This window comes from Mercurialis annua, linkage group LG2 (assembly GCF_937616625.2).
Source record: "Mercurialis annua linkage group LG2, ddMerAnnu1.2, whole genome shotgun sequence".
NCBI lineage: Eukaryota > Viridiplantae > Streptophyta > Magnoliopsida > Malpighiales > Euphorbiaceae > Mercurialis > Mercurialis annua.
In genome coordinates this window covers 8,773,740-8,796,871 of record NC_065571.1, presented here as the reverse complement: position 1 = coordinate 8,796,871, position 23,132 = coordinate 8,773,740, and the positions used below count along the sequence as shown (strand labels likewise).

The 23,132-nt window shown below is 31.8% G+C and overlaps 3 protein-coding genes across 5 annotated transcripts; 2 read left to right on the top strand and 1 right to left on the bottom strand.

The window, feature by feature from the left end:
- Positions 1 to 616: 616 nt before the first annotated feature.
- On the top strand, positions 617 to 5,533 carry LOC126669150 (dihydrolipoyllysine-residue succinyltransferase component of 2-oxoglutarate dehydrogenase complex 2, mitochondrial-like). 2 transcript variants are annotated; one of them, XM_050362525.2, is made up of 15 exons: positions 617 to 841; positions 940 to 993; positions 1,104 to 1,169; positions 1,402 to 1,462; positions 1,533 to 1,560; positions 1,711 to 1,778; positions 1,993 to 2,067; positions 2,181 to 2,236; positions 2,330 to 2,374; positions 2,498 to 2,770; positions 2,885 to 2,979; positions 3,515 to 3,605; positions 3,701 to 3,811; positions 4,564 to 4,758; positions 5,012 to 5,533. In XM_050362525.2, exons 2-15 carry the CDS (start codon positions 946 to 948, stop codon positions 5,201 to 5,203), a joined length of 1,404 nt encoding a protein of 467 aa, XP_050218482.1. In that variant the 5' UTR covers positions 617 to 841; positions 940 to 945; the 3' UTR covers positions 5,204 to 5,533. The 2 variants fall into 2 exon arrangements, with proteins under 2 accessions (XP_050218482.1, XP_050218481.1); XM_050362524.2 differs by having other exon boundaries at positions 934 to 993.
- A 626-nt stretch (positions 5,534 to 6,159) lies between these two features.
- On the bottom strand, positions 6,160 to 12,726 carry LOC126667647 (imidazole glycerol phosphate synthase hisHF, chloroplastic). 2 transcript variants are annotated; one of them, XM_050360665.2, is made up of 19 exons: positions 12,492 to 12,726; positions 12,309 to 12,394; positions 12,128 to 12,222; positions 11,603 to 11,706; positions 11,008 to 11,177; positions 10,789 to 10,903; positions 10,341 to 10,396; positions 10,208 to 10,246; positions 9,917 to 10,015; positions 9,243 to 9,305; positions 9,095 to 9,157; positions 8,905 to 8,987; positions 8,641 to 8,749; positions 8,515 to 8,568; positions 7,848 to 7,935; positions 7,447 to 7,484; positions 7,161 to 7,266; positions 6,854 to 7,020; positions 6,160 to 6,378 (listed from the first exon to the last, which is right to left on the bottom strand). In XM_050360665.2, exons 1-19 carry the CDS (start codon positions 12,652 to 12,654, stop codon positions 6,319 to 6,321), a joined length of 1,758 nt encoding a protein of 585 aa, XP_050216622.1. In that variant the 5' UTR covers positions 12,655 to 12,726; the 3' UTR covers positions 6,160 to 6,318. The 2 variants fall into 2 exon arrangements, with proteins under 2 accessions (XP_050216622.1, XP_050216623.1); XM_050360666.2 differs by having other exon boundaries at positions 12,309 to 12,391; positions 12,492 to 12,725.
- A 1,162-nt stretch (positions 12,727 to 13,888) lies between these two features.
- On the top strand, positions 13,889 to 15,185 carry LOC126667650 (uncharacterized). Its single transcript, XM_050360671.2, has 2 exons — positions 13,889 to 14,287; positions 14,802 to 15,185. The coding sequence occupies exons 1-2, from the start codon at positions 14,002 to 14,004 to the stop codon at positions 14,975 to 14,977; spliced, it is 462 nt and encodes a 153-aa protein (XP_050216628.1). The 5' UTR covers positions 13,889 to 14,001; the 3' UTR covers positions 14,978 to 15,185.
- Positions 15,186 to 23,132: the final 7,947 nt, after the last annotated feature.

Below are 23,132 nucleotides of genomic sequence, written 5' to 3'. Positions count from 1 at the left end.
CTATGAGACGGCACCTTTAAACCTTCCACATTCAGACTAATCCCCACTCGACCCGTATAGCTCCCTTGCGGGAGGCAAATTCTGACCCCAAATTTTAAACGGCTGCATACATGAATAAGGTTCGAACCCGCGACCTCACTTAAGCTAGAAGAGCACCTTACCAACTCATCTACGCCTTGGGGTTATGAAAAACATTCTTTTACCATCTGCTTTAGTTAATGAATTATTAAGAAAAATAATTACCATGCGAGTTATAACTCAAATAGAATAAGGTTGGACAATAAACTGCTATGTCGTGAGTTTAAATCCTTCCAGAAGCGTTCTTTCTTTTCAATTATCAAAAAAAAGAAAATTTGATCTAAAATTAAATAATAAAATTCGAAAATTAAATTATTATGTTTCTTTTAATCATTTGTTTTGTAGACAAATACAGGACTATTAGAAAATTTTAAAATCTTAAAATTTGTTTATTATTTTTGGAGTGATTCCATTTTTTCCGAGTTACCCTATTTGAAAACATCAAAAAATCAATTAAAACGACGTCGGTGTCCTCGCCTCTCAAAACAAGCATTAGTAACGCCATCGGGTTTGGTAAAAGCAATAAGCTATGTTAATGTAGCACCAGCGTCAACTTTTCACTTTAGCCACACCCAATAAACGTCCGCCACGTAAGAGGAGATCGTAGAAGATTCTGTTACTACAGTAGAGTTTCCTGAAACGTGCTGTATAATCGTAAGCACTTGTCTTCTCCATTGTTTGGTCTCAAAGGGGAAATCAAATCAAACCCTACCTTTTCTTCAATCTTCTAGATTCACTCTTCCGGTCAAACCGCCCCCCTCAGGTCTGACCTAAACCGCTCATGTTTTACATTTGTGAATCGTTTTAGATTGCTCGGTTGATCTATTGATTTTGATTGATTGATTTTGTTATTAGTTACAGGAAATTATGTTAGGAGTTTTAAGGAGACGAGTTGCTTCTGGAGCCGCCTCTTCGGTTAGTGTTTTCTGTTTTTTATTTTAATTAATTTCGTTTTGTTTTTGAATGATTTTTGTTGATTAAAATTGGCTTGTTTGTTAATTATAATTTGTTTATTTTGAGGTTAGATCCTGAAGCAGACTGTTAAACCTGGTGCATCTACTTCTAGAGTTTCTTCTCTTCATGAGAAGGAGGTATATCTTTTATTTATTTATTTTATTATATGAAAGTTGAGAAATTTTGATTTTGTCATTTTGTTTTTATCTTAAACGATCCCTACACTGTTGTTATGTTAGTTTTTGGCCTGTTTAGCCTATTTGTTTGATGCTAATGCTAAACAAGAAACGAGCTTTTCGTTAATTATTTTTGAAAGAGAAATGTAGATATTATTCATAAGCTGTCGAAATTTTGTATGTCTTGGAGCAGATTTTACTTAATTCAAGAGGTCTTGGGAATGTCAGAAGCTTCAGCCACCTCATTTCATCTGGTAAGCCACCTCATTTTATTTACGGTGAATTTCTTAACTGTGATATTGAATTGTTGTTATCATGTTGCAGGTTCCTTGGTCAGTTCAAGGTCCATAAGGTTAGTTGCTGTTGTTATGTCTCTTTGATTGTGATTTAGGATGGTAGAATTGGGGCTTGAATGCAAGTATTTTATAGCTTAAATTAAAAACGTTATAGTTCTGTTTGTAAATTTGAGCAATTTTATTTACCTAGCTTCACTTTTATGCAGCGATGTGTCCAGCATTGAGCTCATGACTGCCAAGCAAATGTGGATTCGTCCATTTTCTTCAGATAGTGGTATGACATTGTTTTGGTTCAACTTTTCACATGCATGCTCTAATCTGTATAAAATATAATACTGTATCCAGATTCTGAAAAAAATAGGCATGTACTGTCCAAACAAGTAGAGGTGCCAGTCACAACAACATGGATATTTAAGAAGTTTTTAAAGAATTACAGTTATAGCTTATTTGAAAATTTGATTGTGTTTTAATATTGTCTATTTATGCAGAGGATTTGGTTGAAGCTGTTGTTCCTTTTATGGGAGAATCCATAACAGATGGAACTTTGGCTAAATTTTTGAAGAGTATGTTTCTGACAATTTAATCTTCTTTTTCTTTGGCTGTGTGTATGTTTGTTATTTTTGTGTTCGAAATTCTTAATTGCATGAGAAAATGATTTATTGGCTCTTGAGCGCAGGTCCTGGTGATAGGGTAGAGATCGATGAGCCAATTGCTCAAATTGAGACAGATAAGGTGTTGTCTTTTGTCCATCATCCCTTCTCTTCTTCCAGTGCACTGCAGTCAATTGTAAACATGTTAAATTTCTCTTTTTTTTTGTTGGATCAGGTGACAATTGATGTGGCCAGCCCTGAAGCAGGTGTCATAAAGGAGGTAATGCTCCTTGTTTTTTTTTATGTGTATTTGTTGAAAATATAGTTAGTTGGTAGTGTGCATGCTGGGGATTGAATGATTAGCTTATAAATGTTGATTCTAGGTTCTCTGTAATCATTGCAGTTTGTAGCCAAGGAAGGGGAAACTGTGGAACCGGGTACCAAGGTTGCTATTATTTCTAAGTCTGGAGAAGGAGTAGCTCATGTTGCTCCCTCTGAGAAAGTACCAGAGAAAGATTCTTCTAAGAATGAAGCTGCTCCTGAAAAGAAAGTAGAAGAGAAGCCAAAGCCTAAAGCTGAAACTCCTGTAACTCAGAAGCCTAAAACACCAGCATCGCCGCCTCCTAAACGTTCAGCATCAGAACCCCAACTCCCCCCTAAGGATAGGGAAAGACGAGTAAGTCATTTGTGGCTTATTGCAATAATTTAGATTTTTTCAGAGATATATGTTGACCTTTGCAAGAAAAGCAAATTGCTCAAACAGCATTGACAGTGTAGTCTTAAAATACAGGTTCCAATGACAAGGCTCCGAAAAAGAGTTGCAACCCGATTGAAGGACTCCCAAAATACGTTTGCTATGCTCACGACATTCAATGAAGTTGATATGTGAGTTCAATTTTTATTGTTATGTGATGACAAATGGTTGTTTCTTTCCATTTTGATCCATCTTTATGTTCTTCGCTAATTGTCCATTTGTATATAATGTTGCTACTCCCAAATTTTCTGTTAAACCGTTGTCGTTCCTTGAAGACAGACAACTCTTAGTTTGAAGTGTTTTGCTGCTTCGTCAACACACATTTTGTAAATTTAATTCAGCTTGATTTGTATAATGGAAAATTGTAAGTCGACTCCCAAGTGATTTGGTGACTAACAATTGTGCAGTTGCACACTTTTATCACTCTAACCTTAGATACATATAAAGTAACGGGCAGCATGATCATAAATTGTTAAATATACATTAAATGTTGTATGATTTGCTCTTGGGTTTGTTCTTTACCCTAGTCGGGTTTGATGGAACATATCCTCGGATAGAGAGCCTTTTATTTCCTCTCCCTTGAGGTTGGTACACATTTGCATGATGTCTCATGACTTGGCATGATATCTTCTCGCATCATCTGATTATTGATATGCTCCTTGGCAGGACAAACTTGATGAAGCTCCGAACTGATTATAAGGATGCTTTTCTTGAAAAGCATGGAGTTAAGCTTGGACTTATGTCAGGATTTATAAAGGTATGAAATGCCCTCTTAGCTGTAAAAAAGTAGTTTGCATCTAAAGTTTATCACTAACATGTGGTTTATTTATCCTTCCTGTTTATATATCTTAGGCTGCAGTTAGTGGACTCCAGAATCAGCCTATCATAAATGCAGTTATAGATGGGGATGATATTATTTATAGAGACTACATAGATATCAGTATTGCTGTTGGCACTCCAAAGGTTTGTGTCTCTTCGTTGACTATGATTGTTTACTAAATTTGCTTGTAGTTGCATGTTTGAAATTCTTAATGGGATGTGATTGGCGTTGAGCCTTTTGGGATATCTTCTGCGCTTCCAATACTTTATCAAAAACAGCTTCAAGTATAAAGTTTCCTCAACATGCGAGTAAAATGTGACATGATGATGTGTATATTCATTATACCCAAAGATCATCGAAAATTATTACGCAATAGACAATTTATTCCTATTATGCTTCATGGAAATCTTTTGATTAAATATAGGTACTGGTTTTGAGCTGTTTATGTGGGTTATTCAGATATTAGGCAATATGTCCTTTTTTTTGCTTTTCGTCTTAAATGTGAGCAGACAATTAGGTTTGGAGTGCTTACGACCACTTATACTGTTTATTGGTGAACTGATCTGTTATGAATACTGTGACCTTCATAACATCTTTTTTGTACTATCTATGTTATTTACATGTTCCTTTGGTAATCAGGATGAGGTAAGGCTTTCTTAATTGAATCTGTATTACTTTTGTAAGTACAAATTTTCATTTCAAACTTTTTTAATGATGTTGGGTACTGAATTAGTGAAGTTTCATATCTTTGTTTTTCTTAATTTGAGGTTTTAAATGTCTCTGTATTATTTATTTATTTCAAATTTTCTGTTCCTATGTAATTATAGAAGACAAGTACTTCTTAGATTTGATTTTTGTCCCAGCGATCATTTATTTTCATCTTTCTCCAATTCAGGGCCTTGTTGTTCCTGTTATTCGCAATGCTAATGACATGAACTTTGCTGATATCGAGAAGAGTATCAACACCCTTGCAAAAAAGGCAAATGATGGAACTATATCTATTGACGAAATGGCTGGAGGTTCATTTACAATATCTAATGGAGGAGTTTATGGAAGCCTTTTGAGTACACCCATCATCAACCCTCCTCAGGTTTGTAACTTTACTGCAGGTCATAATATGAGATTTTATATAAACCTAGACCTTCCATCAGCTTTGATTGTTTTTGCTTACACTTAATGTAACTCACCGAGTATTGCAACAGAACTGTGGTCACATATAACATGTGCCGATTTATTTTCTTGGACAAGCCACATGTTGCAATGTTTTACTGAACTGTTTAAGATTCATGTATTATCTATGATCAGATCAAAAATCTCATTGCCAATTTATCTTTTTGTTTCAGTCGGCTATACTGGGAATGCACTCTATAGTGTCCCGTCCAATGGTTGTTGGTGGAACCGTTGTCCCCAGACCAATGATGTATATCGCTCTAACATATGACCATAGGCTGATTGATGGGAGAGAGGCTGTTTTCTTTTTGCGTCGTATCAAAGACGTGGTGGAGGATCCACGCAGGTTACTTCTCGACATTTGAAGATGAAGTTATTACAGTCGGGTTGTCATTTTCGCAAAATTTCTGCTACACCTAGGATGGATATACTTTTGTCGGACAGGAATAATACTTTGGTGTCAAAGTTTTGTAGGGTTTTTTGTTCTGCTATAATGAGTTCAGTTACGGCTTGCACAACTTAAGTTAAACTGAAAATGAGAGATGGTACATACTCTTATTTAATACTTCACAAAATGCTCTTCTGTTTGCCTGTGGTTTAGTTTTTCCTCTTCTGATTAAGATATCTTACAGCATAATTTTGGGCATGTAATGATCTCTTGCTCATTGTTTAATAATATACAGCTATTTATGGTATTTTGTTTTTTATTTTCTGTTCGACCGGTGATGTTGATTTGATTAAGCAGCCTCGGATCTACTTCTTAGGCACTGGTGATCTTGTAGATAGATGTCTGTTGCATTCAGATCTTTGTTATTGATATTCTATCATTTCAAGCACTCATGTTGTAGCAGTATATAATCTTAAGAGTAACTTCAATAAAAGCAATATTGACAAATCACAGCATGACCAGTAATTAAAAAGCAATATTGACAAATCACAGCATGACCAGTAATTAAAAAGGCTGACGTTCAATTTAAATTAAACCGAATAAAACCAATTACATTAAACTGAGTTTGGTTGATTTTTAATTCAATTTAAACTAATGCATTGAAGTTTATTTGTCATCAAAATCAAAATAAATTATCAATTTGGTTCAATTAATTATTTTTGATACCAGGACGAAACATTTATTTGCTAAAGTAAACAAATCAATACCCACCATTGAACTGCTGTTATTATCAACTTTATAAGTATTTATTTATGCCCCATCTCAGCATAAGAACTCACGATAATAATGTTACAACCAAATTCAACCAAATTACAAGCTGGAAATCATGCGATGCTTGTGATAAACCTTTCAAATAATGTTACAAATTGAAAATGATACAAAGCCATGTCAAAATGACAAACAAATAATTTAAAAGATAGACTAGAGCTACAAGATAAAGTATAGTATATAAGAATAACTCTGATGGCTATCTGATAAATCCGCAGTAAAAGTTAATGGTATAAAGTTGCATTGTCATTAGCCTTTGGCTATTTAGATTCTGACTTCTATGCCTTCCTTCAATAAATGCTCTTTCACTGATTGAACAGGCACCTGCCATCCCCAAAACCAAATAATGAATCTAAATTATTTAACTTTATTTCATTGTTTCATATGCTGCGCTAGGGAAGTGCATTCAGTTCAGACTGAAACAAATTTTAACTGAAATTTTTAACCAAACTGAAGTAGTTGGTTTGATCAAGAATTTTGGTTGTGATTCGGTTTACATTAAAGTTAAGAGTTATTTCTTTGTGTACAACTAACCAAAAAACTGAATATTTTTTATAATATCAAATCGAACAAATTTTTCGGTTCAGTTTGGTTGGGTTTAGTTTTTGCACACACCTAGCTACCGCTCTCACACAAGTGAGAACAGTTTTTTTTTTACCTTTACAGCTTGGAATTTGTATTTACTTGGTACAATAATAACAACCGCCAATTCAATAAAATAACGGTTTAAAACTAAAACTATAACCGCATATCATACAAAAATAAAAATAATAGTAATGTGATAATCATATAGTGTTACCTCTTTTCTGTGGAAAATGCCAGCAGCAAGGGCTGCAGACGCATTTGTTTTGCTGAATACCTCAGTGAAGTGCTCAACAGCACCTGCACCGCTACTTGCAATTACAGGAATGCTTACAGCATCAGAGATCAACTTTATTAAATCTGTATCAAAACCTTTCCCTTGACCTGAAAAGAAGAAGGAAATGAAAAAAAAAATCTTTAAAGCTTTTTAAACTGGCCTCCGAAGTTTCTTAAAGCTGCATTCCAAAGTCAAATGTTGAAAAGACGGATAGTAGATTCAACGTAAAAAATAAAAGAGTGCTAACCATCACAATCAATACAGTTCAGTAATATCTCTCCAGCTCCTAACTCTTCGACTGCTTTTGCAAGTTCATAGGCTCCAATTGGACGACCTTCACGTCCACCGCTAACCTTCAGGAACAAGAAAGCAAATATAAAAAAAGAAACTAACATAACCCGGGATTGCAAATGTCAAAATAACCCGAATAACTATGAAAACTTAGCATCATCATTGAAGCTAAGGTTGTAGGCAGCAGTTGTGGAGAGTAAGATTTAATATATGTTGCAGACAGAAAAGAGAAATCGTCTTACCGTACACTGATACCAGGCGTATTTTTCACCATTTGGACCTGACAGCATTATTGAAAATTACAATTAGAAAAGAAAATTCTGAAGGGCATTTCTCTCTCACACACCCACACAAAACAAATGGATAGTTAAACTTATTGTGGAAATCAGGGAGAAGATAGAAATAGCTGATAAAATGAAAGAACAAGTACAATCCAGATTTACAGAAATCCATATCGAAAACTAGTTAGCTTTCGCACTTCTTAGTAATAGCATTTAGCACTATCATTACTTATACTTGATAACTTTCAAGCAAGTTCTTTCGGCTTTCATGCGAAAAGACAGAATAGAACAATAATGAAATGGAAAACGTAGTAGAAAATCCTAAAAGCATAGCAAAGAGTGGGAATAAAAAAATCATTTACCTGGATTAGTTACCCTAATAGCCTTCAACTCTATATCACTAGGAGATTTAACATAAACTCGGCGAGGATCAATACTCACAACAACTGCCTGCAATGAGAGTATTAACAAAGTTGTTACAGAGAACAAACAATTGATCTTTCTTAAGAGAGAAATGACAAACATTCTCCGAGCACATTTTTTAATGATGTGCAATGCAGCTAAGTTAATGCAAACTTCACATTGATTAATGGCCAACACACTATGATGCCATAGAGAGGAAATAAATGATGATGAAGGAAGAAACAAGCTAGGAAGTTATTGGATAATGATATTGCTCTGTGCTTAGAAAAGCAGCTAGGAAATATTTCAATCTAGTCTGTAGGTTACATTTGGTTATATCCATAAGCTTTTGATATGGGTTTAAAGTTTTGCATGTCTGCTTTCTTGAAAATGTTTTTCACGAGATTTAGTTCCCAATTTGGCCCCTATAATGGATGTACTTCCCTGCAGAGAAGTCTAACCCTAAAGAGGTAAGGAAGAAAGAAAGAAGTACAGTGCTTAAAGAAAGGTCAATTTGGTAGGATTTGCACTGGACATATAAATGCATCAACTTTCATCGTTCTGTTCCTATCATGAAGATAAGAGTGAGGATACACAAGTGCATAGATTTCGACAGGAAGTGCTTACCTGATTACCATATACTTTAGATATCTGTTCAATGCTGCTCTTTCCAGTCTTGACCTACAAGAGGGAATCCAAAAGAAGTTAGATTTATGTTTTGAGTGAAAAGATGAGCTAATATAGTTTACATACTCTAGTTTTTATGTATTCTTCTGCAGCATAGACAGCATCACTTCCGATTGATATTTTATCAGCCCCAGATCTAAAATATTCAGAAGCAACTTCCAAACTAGAATAGTACCTGAGCACAAAATCAATTGATGACAAGACATTAAGTCATCAGAGAAGCTAGAAGATTGATCAAACAATAAGGAATGATGGGGATTTCCAGAAAAGATAAGTTAGAGGTTGAAATTTGGAAAAGCAGCACCTGATCTAACACACCACTAATTATACCTGCCATTTGCATCCGTGAAGTCTCTAATTCCACCTCCAACAGTTAATGGTACAAATACATTTTCTGAAGCGTACCTCAACACCTTCAGAGCATTAGGAAAGGATTAGAAAACGCAAAATCTCACTATGTTCAGTACACATTTTTTTCTAATTTTAATTTGGCATTTGATTGCAAGTGCTACAAACCAACCTGCAACATTGGCAAATCGCCCAATGGGAAGTCTCGAAAAGCAGTAATATTCAGAAAACTGACCTGCATTTCAGTGTTAAAAAGTCGAAATTATATTGTTACTATATAGACACATATGACTATATGAATCATAAAACACAATGCTCACCTCATCTGCCCCATCTTTATAATATTGCTTTGCAAGCTCCACAGGTTTGCCAAGATTTCTAACCTGAAAAAGTTAACACCAATGGGAATTATTATTAGACGTAAATTCAAACTCGCTGAACCTATTGTTACTAGTATTTCGGAAAGCATTCAGACAACATGAGAAGCGATATCTCTAACCAGAGGATCAAACTAGAGTGCCTAACTCTTAACGTTTTTTTATTTATTTTAGCAAAATGCTTATGAATAATACATGACAAAGAATAAAATAATTCAAGAATTGTCCCGTTTACTTAAAGTGAAAATAACTCTCTCAAAGTCAAGATAATGCTACATTGCTACTAGCGAAATTAAGTCAATGCAAACTAAATCAAGTTGGGCTGCATGTCAAAGGAGGAAATTTCACAGAGAAGCATTGGAAAAGTAAAGAGGGTAACCAATGAGGCAAAAAGGTGTGTGTGATATACGACTCCTGATTAGAAATATCAAACCCTCCACCCCAATTTGTTCTTCTTTCTTATTATATGAATTTAAATAATGGCGACAAGAGGGAGAGAGAGACAAATTTATTGAAAACAAATACCCATTTTTCTTGAACCAACAAATGTGACCATTTGCCAAGATTAAACTGTAAGTTCAACAGCATAAACAAATCAAACTTTTTTTCCTCCATACCTCATTTTCTTTTGTGTGTTCTCTCACATCATACTGGTCTCCTTTGGTTACAACAAGATCTCCTTTATCATTTGTCCTCACATCAAGACAAGCTATTACCTGGCAGAATGCAATATTGCTAAAAATGTAGAACCTTTTAAAAAGTACAAACAATTCAATATGACCAAATTAACTGTTCTACTTAGAGACTTGTACATCAGGTCTACCTAAAATACATGGTCAAGAGTAAAATGGGGTTCAAAAGGAAAGCTTTTAGAAAATTAATGTGATAATAGGTTTAGCGAGTATTACCCTCTTTGCAAGTTTCGATGCCTTCCTTTCAGCAGGCTTCTGTCTTCAAATAAAGTTTTAATTTCATTAGATGGCCTAAGAAAAGAGTAAGGAGACAGAGAAGACACTAAGATTTCAATGTTACAAAGACTACCTTGGCCAAAGATGAATTTGGATTCAAAAATCTTTTCAGTACAGTAAGACCAACATCTGCAACAGCCGAAGTTCAAAAATGAAAAGAGAAAATATGTAATAACCATGTCAGAAACACATAATGCTATAAAAGAAAACATCTTAAACAAAAATGCAGGAATGAAATTGCATCACACATGGATTAATGTCCACCTAACCTCAGAAAAATAAAGGGGAAGATGGAAGACTACACAAACAAACAAAGATTGGATTTCTCCAGTAGCAATTATATGTTTCATATCAATAGAAATTCACAATTATAAGGGAAGTAATATCTGGCAGTGAGATTTCAGTTGAAATTCTGACCCTTTACTAGTCCAACAAAAAGTAAAATATGGAGGATGGATGCAAATTACGTAAAAATACAATGCAGAGCTGAATTTCAACTATCTATAGAAGGATTTACTTGCCTCCACTCTTCTCTGGATGGAACTGAACAGCATGCACATTTCCCTTTCTAATGGACGCTATGAAGTTATCACCATAATTGCAGGTCGAAGAAATCCAATCTTTATTTTCATTAGACTATATAAGAATATAAAAATCTTTAGATCAGCTAATCAGATGCAAATAGTGCACATATCCAATAGACCCATTCAATAGATTGGGAAGATGAAAATAAAAGATACCGGCATGGCACGATAAGAGTGAACAAAATAGACATGGCGGTTTCCAATATCATCCAAAATTTCTGAGTCATTAGCAATCCGCAAAGCATTCCAACCAATGTGTGGTACTCTGAAACCATTCGATGAGTCAAAACGCCCCACCACACCAGGAATCAAGCCAAGACCCTTCACTGAGACAAATATATGATTACACGTTCAGATGACAAAGCCCGCAAAAAAAAAAGTAGAGAGAAACGTAAATCTAATCCAAATATCATGTGACATACCTAAAGAGATAAAAGATTGGCTAAAGCACTTATATATTTGTATGTCTAGGAAAACTCATAAATTTGGTTATCATTAAGATGAGGCATTGTTCCTCAAAAAAAAAGAAAAGGTGACGCATTGCAGAAAGAAACTAATGAACAAAAATTGAGCCCGAACTTCACAAATTCTGTTACTTGCCAATTCAATTATCTACATAATTTAAAACAATAAAAAAATACCACCACCAAACTACCACCATCATCCTATATTGAAGCATCTTCAAATTCAGTAATGTTAACAATTAACTTCTAACAGAACTCAAAAAAGAATCAAGCATAGAAACACTTACCAGGACCATTCTCATCACTAGACTCAAAAAGAAGCTGAAGTCCAAGGCAAATCCCTAAAAAAGGACGGTCATTCTCAATGTAAGTACACAACGCCTCGGCCATTCTGCAAATTATCAAATCCCACACAAACACAAACTGAAATTTTGTTTTAACAAATAGCAATTTAATGTGCATATGATAATCAAATTTTTCGTCAATAAAATAAGTTACACAAAAACATAAAAAAGGAAATGCTGTCTCTAGTTTGATTGATTCTAGAACTAATTAAGATGTTTATAATGACATCCTCTGCAAGAATTGAAATTAATTGAGCGGAAAACTTGCAAAAACATGTCACTTATGGTTTGATTCCATTTCTTTTTAAAATGCATTTTTCTTTTAAGAATTAATTCTAACTAGTATAAACTTAGCAAACATGAAACTGAAGTAGAATTCAACCATTTTTTAGATATTTATAAAAAAACATGTTAAATAACATAATCTAATGCATAATAAGATCATTAAAAAAAATAAAGTAATAATACCCGGTTCTGTTAAGGACATCCATAGCAGGAGCAAAAGCACCTACACCGGGAAAAATAAGGCGATTTGCATTTAAAATATCCTCTGGAGTTTTCACCTGCAATTTAAAAAAATTAAAATATAAAAACAGTAAGAACAGAAAATGTATATTAATTAAAAGAAGAGTTAATTAAAATTATTTACGTCTTTAATTTGGAAACCGAGAACGCCAATCGCATTTCTAACACTACGCACATTTCCAGCTCCATAGTCTAACAATGTCACTACTGCTAAGCAAGAATTAAAAACAAATTAAAATAGGTAAAAAAGATAATTATAGATGATTAACATGTAATTATACAGCGATTGAAACTATAAAAAGAGTACCGGAATCGGAAGCAGAAGCGGCGCGAATTGAGAGGTTTCGTGGAGGTTTGAATTTAGATAATCTGCTGTGGATTTTATTACTGTATAAAGTTTTAGGAAGAATAGAATACGTTGATGATGATGATGAGATTTTGGAAGTAGAAAACGGCGCCGCTTTCTCCATTGCTATGCTATGCTGCAGCTCTTCCAAAAGCTTCAAATACTTTTTTGTTCGACTGGTGGACCAGACAGTTTCACTACTCTGTACTGAAAGAGACTCATCAAACGACGTCGTTTGGATGACTTTTTTTCCTTATTTAAAATGCTAATGGTGCCGATAAGTTCCTAAACTTGATGTATGTTACAATTTAATAATGTGTCAAGAGATATTGTTTTTTACTAGTAAGTGTGATAAAAAAAGTCATCCAGGTCCTTGAAGTTGTGACTTGGTATCAAATAACTCACTCTGAAGTCTGAACTATGTTGATCAATTAAGGACAATATTCTCTGTATTTAGATCAATTATTGTTAAATTGAATAATATGAACAAATTCAAACCAAAATGAACTAATTTTATCCTTAATATACCTTACCTACTAATATATTAGAGATTGTTGTCATTAATTTATCAATTTTGATTCCGAATTATACGTTCATAGACCTACTAAACTTGTGTACTTCATATTCAACCAACTTTAGGAATTTTAGTTATTCTGTTTAAAATTACATCTCATTGTAATTTTTCTTTCTTTACAGCTAAATGTTGGCTCGATAGGTTGAGCTTCATGCAAAAATTAACAAACAAGTGCTCAATTCATACCAAAATCTTACTTAATGCAAAATGTGAAGTTTCAGCTTTATGAGATTCAAACATTTTATCGACTGATATTAAAAATTGCAAAGTCAGGTTCAACTTTGCATTTGGTTTAACTTGTACCTGTTGATTTCCCATAATGAAGATATTCTCCAGTCTAGATATGATGCATACTCAATATATAAACCATGCAAATTAAGTATATATTCTTTTGTTTATTTTTGATTTCTAGAGTGCAAACGGGGACTTCCATTCAAAACTGATATTTTTTTTATCTATTTATTTTGATTCCAAGGGTGCAAAACAGACAGTTCCATCGAAAACTGATTGATTTTATCATGACTGAATTATTTTATTTTATTTTTAATCAAAGGGATCGGTTTAATTAAAATCAAGTAATTTTATTTTCTTAATTAAACTGAGGAATGAATTAAAGTCCTAAAAAATTAAAATTGAACCGATTTAATTAGTCGGTTAATTTGATAAAACCGAAAAAATTCTAAACATTAGTTGAGCCTCGAATCCGAAAATTCTAAATTCTCAAAAAATGAGAATATCGATTGAACATTATTAGTTGGGCAAAAGTAAGAGCTTATGCATATTCTTTAACTACATTGCAAGTCTTAAAAAAAAGGAGCAACACAAGATAACTTAAAGCTTCATCTTCTGTGCAAATTAATTTGAGATGAACAGAAACTCGTAGCCAAATTTGCAAACATGATTAGTGTTTTGTATTCACTTGTATTTGCTGAAATGGCTGTAATTGTAGCACTCTTGTTTAGGACACCTCTAAGAAGGTTAATGATCATAGGGATGGATCAAATGAAGCGAGGAAAAGGACCGTTGGTGGCCAAAACTGTGGCGGCAACGTTGCTTGTGGTGTTCGGTGGTGTTCTATACAGTGTGATGCAAATTCGGCGACGTTTGGTGGGATCTGGTATTGTTATTAATTCTACTGATGAAATTCTTATGGCTCAAAGACTTTTGGAGGCATCTCTCATGGGTAATTATTATCTCTATCTTATAAAATATGATTACACATGGTATATATAAGAATTAATATCTTAAAAATACTAACACTTCGCGGGTGAAATCAATTCTAACTAATATTTTTAAAATTGTCTTAGTCTGATCTCGTATTGTTGTGTCAATTATAACCATTTTTAAAAATAATTTCTAATTTTGCTACATGCGAATGATGACTTAACATATAATTTAATAACAAATGCTGATATGTGATCTAAAAATCGAACTAAACTACTGATCACCTAAAAATCAATTGGTCAGTTTTATTTCTCGATTAAGAGTCACACATGGCCCGGTTTACTTTAATATAAATTATATTTTGATACCAAATTAAAACGTCGTATGAAGGTTTGATATCAAACTTTAAAAGGCAAAAGTGAGCAATCTTGAGATAGATGAGATGACTATGCTCCCAGCAATAAAAAGCATGCAGATGAATCAATTTTGTATTTCCAGTACAACTTACAAGTGATCTCTCACTATGTTTGCAGGGTTTTGTCTGTTTCTTGCAATGATGACAGACAGGCTTCACTACTGTATCAAAGAGCTATATATTGCAAGGGAGCAGCTCAAAAGATCAAAACATGATGAAAAGCCAAAAGTTAAAGAGATAGAAACTGTTTCCAAAAGAAAGACAAAAGAAGCAAAGTTTCCAGTTTCTGCTTAAAATGTTCAACTACCAATACCATGTAATAATATTTCTTCACCTGACATTGGCAATGTAAATTGTACTATATAAGATTCCTATGATGATGTTATAGATATAGATATCATAATAGCATCAACAATAATTATCATTCAGTCTCCTGGCTCGTTTGTATATTTGATTACTATAGTGCATGAGTCTTAATCTTTTTGTTTTCTTCGGTCAATTATATATTATTTTCATGCAGTTTCAGTCATGATTATGGCTACACATTTCCCTCACTCCAGTTATCTTAATTTGACCAACCAATCAAAAAATAGTGCAGAAAATGAAGGGAGACAAGATAAGAGAAAACGTTTGATAATTAGGGGATCGATCAAGAACGTTCGATAGCTAGAAAAGGGAATGAAGACCGTTAAATGAAAAGATAAAATCCGAAAGGTAAAGATTAAAAAAAGATTGATGCAACTATGCAAGTACTATATTTACAATAAAATTTATAGTTTAATATTATTTTTAAAATTTAATTCAAGTTTGATAAAATCTATATTTAAAATTTAAAAATAATTTTTTGAAAGATAATATCTCGGTAAAATAAAATAAGATATAGTTAGAGCTAGCCATGGGCCGGGTCAGCCTGTGAACCAGCCCGAAACCGGTCAAACCCAGAACCGGACTAAAACTGGCCCGGAACCGTATAAAGGACGGTTCCGGACCGATTCTAAATTTGTTGAACCGGTCGGAACCGGCGGTTTAAGGATCGAACCCGTTTAAAATATATATTATATCTTTATCATATAATATATTTATTTTTGTAATAAAATATATGTTATATTTGTTTTAGTTAAATTTTTTGGTTAATATTTTTATTTTCAAAAAAAAATTGTTTATTTTTTTTTAATATTATCTCCGTGAGTTATTTTAGTAATTAAATTTTTTTTCTAAACCGTCCTAAACCGGAATCGGAAACAGAACCATCCGGTTCCGAACCGTTATGGAACCGTCTCTTAGGCGGTTCCGGGCCGGTTCCACTTTTTCTTGAACCGTGATCCAGAGGTTCCGAACCGAAACCGTCGGGTTTTGACCAGTGGCCACCTCTAGATATATTAATATGTATTTTGAAACTTAAAGAGTTTTGTGACCTATAATTTAATACTCCAAATAAACATTAAAAGATAATTACCAATAAACTATACCTCAAATGATATAAATATTGATAACAATCTGTTTTTTCCGTACCAATTATTTAAAAAACATTAAAAGATAATCACCAATAAACTATAGGCTTAATTATTTAAAAACCACTCATCTTGAACTTTTTTTCGTTTATACCCTTATCTAGGAAAAAATTCATTTATACCCTGACGTATGTATTTATGTTTCACCTCTATCCCGAGACACTAAATTAACCTATTTTCATTAAGAAAAAAGTTTAAAATAGTTCTTCATTTTTAACCTAAGTTAATTAGAGTTTAATTAGAAATGATTTTTTTTTTCTAAATAAAGGACTATTTTAAATTTTTTTCTAAATGAAAAGAGGTTAATTTAGTGTCTCGGGGTAGAGATGAAACATAAACACATACGTCAGGGTATAAATGAATTTTTTCCTAAATTATGATATAAACGAAAAAAAATTAAGGTGAGTGGTTTTTAAGTAATTTAGCCTAAACTATATCTCAAATGATGTAAATGTTGGATCACAATTTGCCTTTTCCGTCCCAATTATTAAAAAAACATTGAAAGATAATTGCCGGAAGGGCAGCCGTCCATCTTGAGCGGCTTGATTCCGCCACCATTCATGGGCAAATTTTTACAAGTTGTACGCATAGTTTTCGTGAATGAGCTGAAAAGGATCTAGTTCGTAGACCCACCAAACTAAACCTCAATTTGATGTCAGTGGCTGGAAGTGCCTTCACCAAACTATAATAGGTCTAGAACTCTAGGCGCAAATTCTGGGAGCACCATTCTTTCGGACAATTTATATCTGTCACATAAATAATTTCTAATTGTTTTTGATTACATGTAATACTAAATAATTTTTTATGAGGATAATTATTATTATTTGGCTTAATTACTTAAAAAACCTCCACCTTATAATATTTTTTCGTTTATACCATTACCTAGGAAAAAGTTCATTTGTACCCTTTTTTTGATTTTTTATTTTCAACTCTACCCTAAAGCACTAAATTGAACTTTTTTTATCTAGAAAAAGCTTAAAATAATCTTTTATTTTTTTTAATTTATTTGTATTTTTTCAAATAGAAAAAAGATGATATAACCCTTCTATTTAATTATTTTTAATATTTTCATCCTATAATTAATTAAATTGTCAAAAAATAAAATTTCGGGGTACAATTGAAAACGAAAAATTAAAAAAAGGGTACAAATGAACTTTTTCCTAGGTCAGGGTATAAACGAAAAATTGTTTCAAGGTGGGATTTTTTTTAAGTAATTATGGCCTTATTATTTTGGCCTAATCACTCAAAAACCCCTCACCTTTAAACTTTTTTCAATTCCACCCCGACGTTGAAAATTTGTCAATTTTACCCACTTTTAAATTTTCCGTTTTCAATTGTACCCCAATAATTTTTGTTAATTTTTTTACTTAAATGATGAAATCATTCAATTAATTAAGTCTAAACATGAAATTAAATTCTTTTTTATTCAAAAAAGTACAAATAAGTTCTTTATTTTTAAAAACTAATTAAAAACCATAATCAAATTAACACTAATATAAATTCTTAATTAATTTAACGAAATTTAAATAAATTTTAAAAATATACAATCAATATATGCGAGACATGGAGAATGTTTTAAACAAATTTCCAAACGCAAAAAACGTTAATTTAATTTTTCAGGGTACAATTGAAACACAAAAATGTAAAATAGGGTAAAATTGACAAATTTTCAACGTCAGGGAATGATTGAAAAGGGGCTAAAAGGTCGGGGTTTTTTAAGACATTAGGCCTATTATTTTTATGAGCTTTTCTCCAAAATACAGTTTTTTTTCTATGAATTTTAAAAGGTTCATCTGAAAAACCCCTCACCTTTTAACCCCAATTCATTTGTACCTTCACCTTATGAAATTGTCAATTTTTCCCAAATTTCCACCTTTCATAGTTCAATTGCACCCTTAAAATATTAAATTAACCTCTTTTCACCGTAAAAAGTTCAAATTAATACTCTATATTTTAATAAATATTCTAAATAGTACCCAATGTTAAAATTTAAACAAAAAAACTATCTTCCCTTAAAGTTTTAAAAGTTAAATTTTTTTACATTAAATAAAAATCAATTAAAAATATCATTAAATAATTACTCAACCAAAAACTGCCATCCATTTTTTTCGGTCACCGCCATCCATCCATCGGCACAAAAAATCCGTTCAAAAATTAAATAATAAAAATATTTTTTTTACATACTAAATAATTTTCTTTTTCAAAAAACAATATTTTAATTTTTTAACCGGAGAAGACGATCGTTCGGTCGTCTTCTCCGACGGACAGACCCACCACGGTGGGTCCATTCACAAATGAAGAAACACACCGCCACCACTTGAAAAAAAAATAAGTAATTGTTTATTTAATTATTTAAGATGTAAAAAAATTGTTTTAAATATTTATTTAATTTTAGGACGGGTTATTTTCCGGCGATGGATGGGCGTCGGTGGCGGTTTTTGATTGTGTAGCTTGATTTGAAATTTATTAATTTTTTAAACATATTTTTAGGAAAGATGGTTAAATTGTTTAAAGTTTAACATTAAGGACTATTTAAAATATGGATTAAAATATAAAGTATTAATTTGAACTTTTTTCAAGTGATAAGAGGTCAATTAAGTACATCGAGGGTAGGGGTGAGCAAAGTTTTGAAAAAACCGACCAAACCGACCGAACCGATGAATTTCGGTCGGTTTGGTTCGGTGATAAATTTTAATTCGGTCGGTTTGGTTAAAAAAATATAAATTTTCGGTTATCGGTTAACGGTTCGGTTAAAAATTTAAAATTTCCACTTTAACCGAACCGACCGAATACTTATAATTTTGAATGCTTATTATGAAAAGTAGGGTGACATCTTTTTTGAATTTAATTCTTGCTATGGTATATTGTTTGGATTTGTGAAAAAATGCTTGATTTCTTTCTAATTTTCATAGAATTCAATTATTTGAGTTTGTGAAAAAAATTAATTGATCTTTAAAGTATATGTAATTGAAAAAGCCCATAAAAACCCATAAATAGCCCATTTAACCGAACCGACCGAACCGACCGAAAATATATTCGGTCAAAACAGATTCGGTTAATGTTCTTTGTTCGGTCGGTTCGGTCAAAAATATTACAACATTCGGTTTGATCGGTTTGGCCATTTTCGGATCGGTTTTGACCGAACCGACCGAATGCTCACCCCTAATCGAGGGTGAAATTGAAAGACGGAAAGTGTAAATTTGGGCAAAATTGACGATTTTGCAAGGTGATGGTGCAAACGAATTGGAACTAAAAAATAAGAGATTTTTCAAAGGATAAGCTATTTTAAAAATGTATATTTTTTCCTTTCAGTTTTAAGTTTCAGCTAACTATAACTCTCTTATACCAATGAGCTATAACTCAAATGGTATAAGCGCTGAGCAGCAAACTGCTAGGTCGTGGGTTCGATTCCTCCCACAAACGCTCACCCCTCTCCAAATTATCAAAAAAAAAACTATAACTCTCTTATGAAATGGCGCTTTAGTTAAAAAAAACTCAAATATAACAGAAATAATAGCCAGTTTTTAAAATTCATGGGAAATGTTATATTTCAGACGAAATCTCATAGGGGTACTAGTAATTATCCCTTTTCCATATTTATATATTTAGAAAAATGAAATATATTTTTTTACAAATGTTATTGATAATTTGATCCGTTAGTTATACAATCTATAACAATTTTCTTTGACACTCAATTTAATTTATTTTCAGATACATAACCCTCAATTCAAACTTACTGTAATTTCACAACTCTTTCGAACATGAGTTAAAATATCAATCATGTAAAACAATTATTTATGGAATAAAAAATGAAATCATCAACAATCAAAATAAATTTTAAAAACAGGTTTAAATCAAAGGTGAAATATGATAGTCATAATTGTAATTGACAGATCAAATTTGCAAATTATTTTTAATAGATATATTTATTATATTAGTCAAAAATATGAACACATAAAATTATATTGCCTAAATTTTATTATTTTATTTAAAAATTAGTACTGCATTGGCCGATTTGAATATTTATTTTAAAATAAATTATAATTCTAGCAAATATATCATAATGTCAAAATATATGAATATGTCCAGTAAAAATTTCTAGACTTTGTCTCTCTTATAATATTAAAAAGATAGTCAAAGAAAATCGGTGTTCATTGAAACTGGCATGCCAAACTTTTATTTTAGTTAGAAATGTTGATATCTTTGAAGAAACTTGTTCAAGTGGCCAATAAATTAGAATCATAAATGTTAGATAGCCAAGCTCCTAAGCCCCTAGCAACTCCCAAAGGCACATGTATAAGTTGGGTATTTATTTTTAACATATTAAATTGGAAAAATGGTCCACTAATTGAATACTGTTTATCTAACAAAAATGATAATATATGGGAAAATAGTTAATTAGATGTTGCTAACCACATTATCTAATAATATTTTAACAATTTATAACAATATTAATATTATAATTCTTTCCATTAAATTTTCATACATAATAATATATAATAACTTATGATAATACTATTATTTTATTCATTAAAATTTCCATACATTTACTATGCGTTAGTCTAAAAATTTATTTATTATTTGAAGAATTTTTTATATAAAATACATCCACCATATTATTCATGAATAGAGTCAACATATAACTTTTCATTAAATATGTTATTAAAATGCAATTTTTATAATAATATATTATAATATTATTGGTCATGTTTATAAATAGTGTGGTAGACAAAATTCATAGTAATTATTTTTGAATTATTTGTATTTATTTTGAAGAGGATGGATTGCAGTTTTATGTTATAAATTTGCAGACAACATTCAATATTTTGCTCTGCTCACATAATTAATTGGCTTTCAGATTAAGTCAACAAGAGCACCCTTTCTGACCATGAAAGTCTATTGCCATGTAAATGTAATAATTATTCATCCCCCACTACCACAAACTAAAGGCAGCTGACTTTCCCACTTGTTTAAGTCTATACTTTTCACATTGGATGGTTTATTTATCATTTTAAAATTGATTGACTTTTAAAATATAATCATAGACTTTATTTAAAGTCAAACCCTAGTTTTCGAGAACATAATAGATTAATATATTTCATAGAAAAATATCATTATTGAATACTAAAGTTTGGAAATTTGAAATGTAAGTAATTCAAAGACATTGAGATTTCTTGAAGAAGAAAAAAAGAGAAGCGACTTTAATAGTATAAAAAAAATGAAAAAATGAATCCTCAGTGTAGAGATGAGATCTTAAACAAGAAAAATACACTTTTCCAAGTTCAATTCATAGTGAACCGTTATCAAATGAGTGAAATAGACAACTTATTTATATCAAATTTACGAAAAAAATCGAGCTAGCTACCAAATTTGTTATTAATATTGGAATTTTATAAAACCTCTTACAAAAAATTCACTATTTCTAAATTATAGAATTTATTAATATGAGAAAAACTACTTTAAACTTAGCTTAATGATATTATTTAATAATTTGAGTTTATATGACGAACAATCGTCCATTATACACTCTATATAGATCCGTTCATGAGTTGATAATCTCATATGATGATAGAGATGAACAAGTCGAAGTTTTATAAAATTAAGGTTCAAACTCAAACTTTAGCTCGAATGGGTTTACACTTTCGATCTCGAACTCAAATTCGAACGACATTCACACTACTCGAACTAGAATTTTTTAATAAGAGAATTTTTATGTTTAAAATTCAACCAACTAAGATGATATATGTAAGTTTAAAGATATAAAGTCACATTACATATAAAATACTCTTTTAGACTCATAACTCGCAAGCTTTACATGCTTTTTGCATTGATTCCCAAGTTAGGCTTGAAATGAAACTCGAGATCACTTAGAATTTTTCAAGTCGTTTACAAATTCACGGGCAGATCAATTTGTTTACACCCGTATAGGATCTGTCTTTTGGAGACCTACCAAGTACTAAGTTTCATATATAGTTTTGAGTGAGAATCCAAGTTCCCACATCTTCACTGGTAATAAAAAGTTGAAGTCCGAGCAGGTAGTATGGTGGAGCCAATGCAAAAGTTGAATTATGAGACACTAAATGAAGGTCCATACTGGGTGGTGGCTGAGAACCTGTGGAACCGACCAAGTCCCATAAAGGGCAACTTAGGTTGGACAATGAACCATGTTCTATGACTTCAACAACTAACCATCTTATTGACTTTGTCTCAAATCGCCCTTTAGAGGCCGACCTCGACTTTGTATACATCCAAACTAACTACATAATGTCTTCTCCTTTCACACTATGCTATAGTGTGACAAGGAAAATTCTTACATTCATAGTAACACACTAGGTTATAGTGTGAAAAGGGAAATTACCACTCTGATTAAGAATTTCAGTAATTTAAAATGGTTAATGTGAATTAATTTAATAATTAGATTTTAAGTTTTGTGATTTAAACCACTCTCGTTGCAAATTCAAATCGAGATCATTGGGTGTTATAATGACGCTTTTTTAATTTCTAAACTCAAATTCAGACCATTGTTTGTAATGACGCCCGTTTTGCTTTAAAATTCAAATTCATATCATGTTTTGATAAACTTTTATTTTAGTATCACAGGTCAATTTTGTGTTAAATACAAGATTAATATTAATATTAGTATCACAAGTCAATTTTGACAATCTACTACGACTAATTAAATTTTTATTAAATATAATAAGAGCAAATAGCTTTATATATTGAATGTTTGATTTAATAAATTATTTTTTATCATCAAATTATACTTGCGGAATAACAGAGGATTATTAAAAACAGAGGATCCTATTGTCAGTGTACTCTTTTTTTCCTAAAAAAAATGATCTAATGAAGACATCAGTTTTTTTTTGTTAAATAATGAAGACATCAGTTAGCTTATAGTGTTATTAAACAATTAATTGACAGAAAAATAATAAAAACGG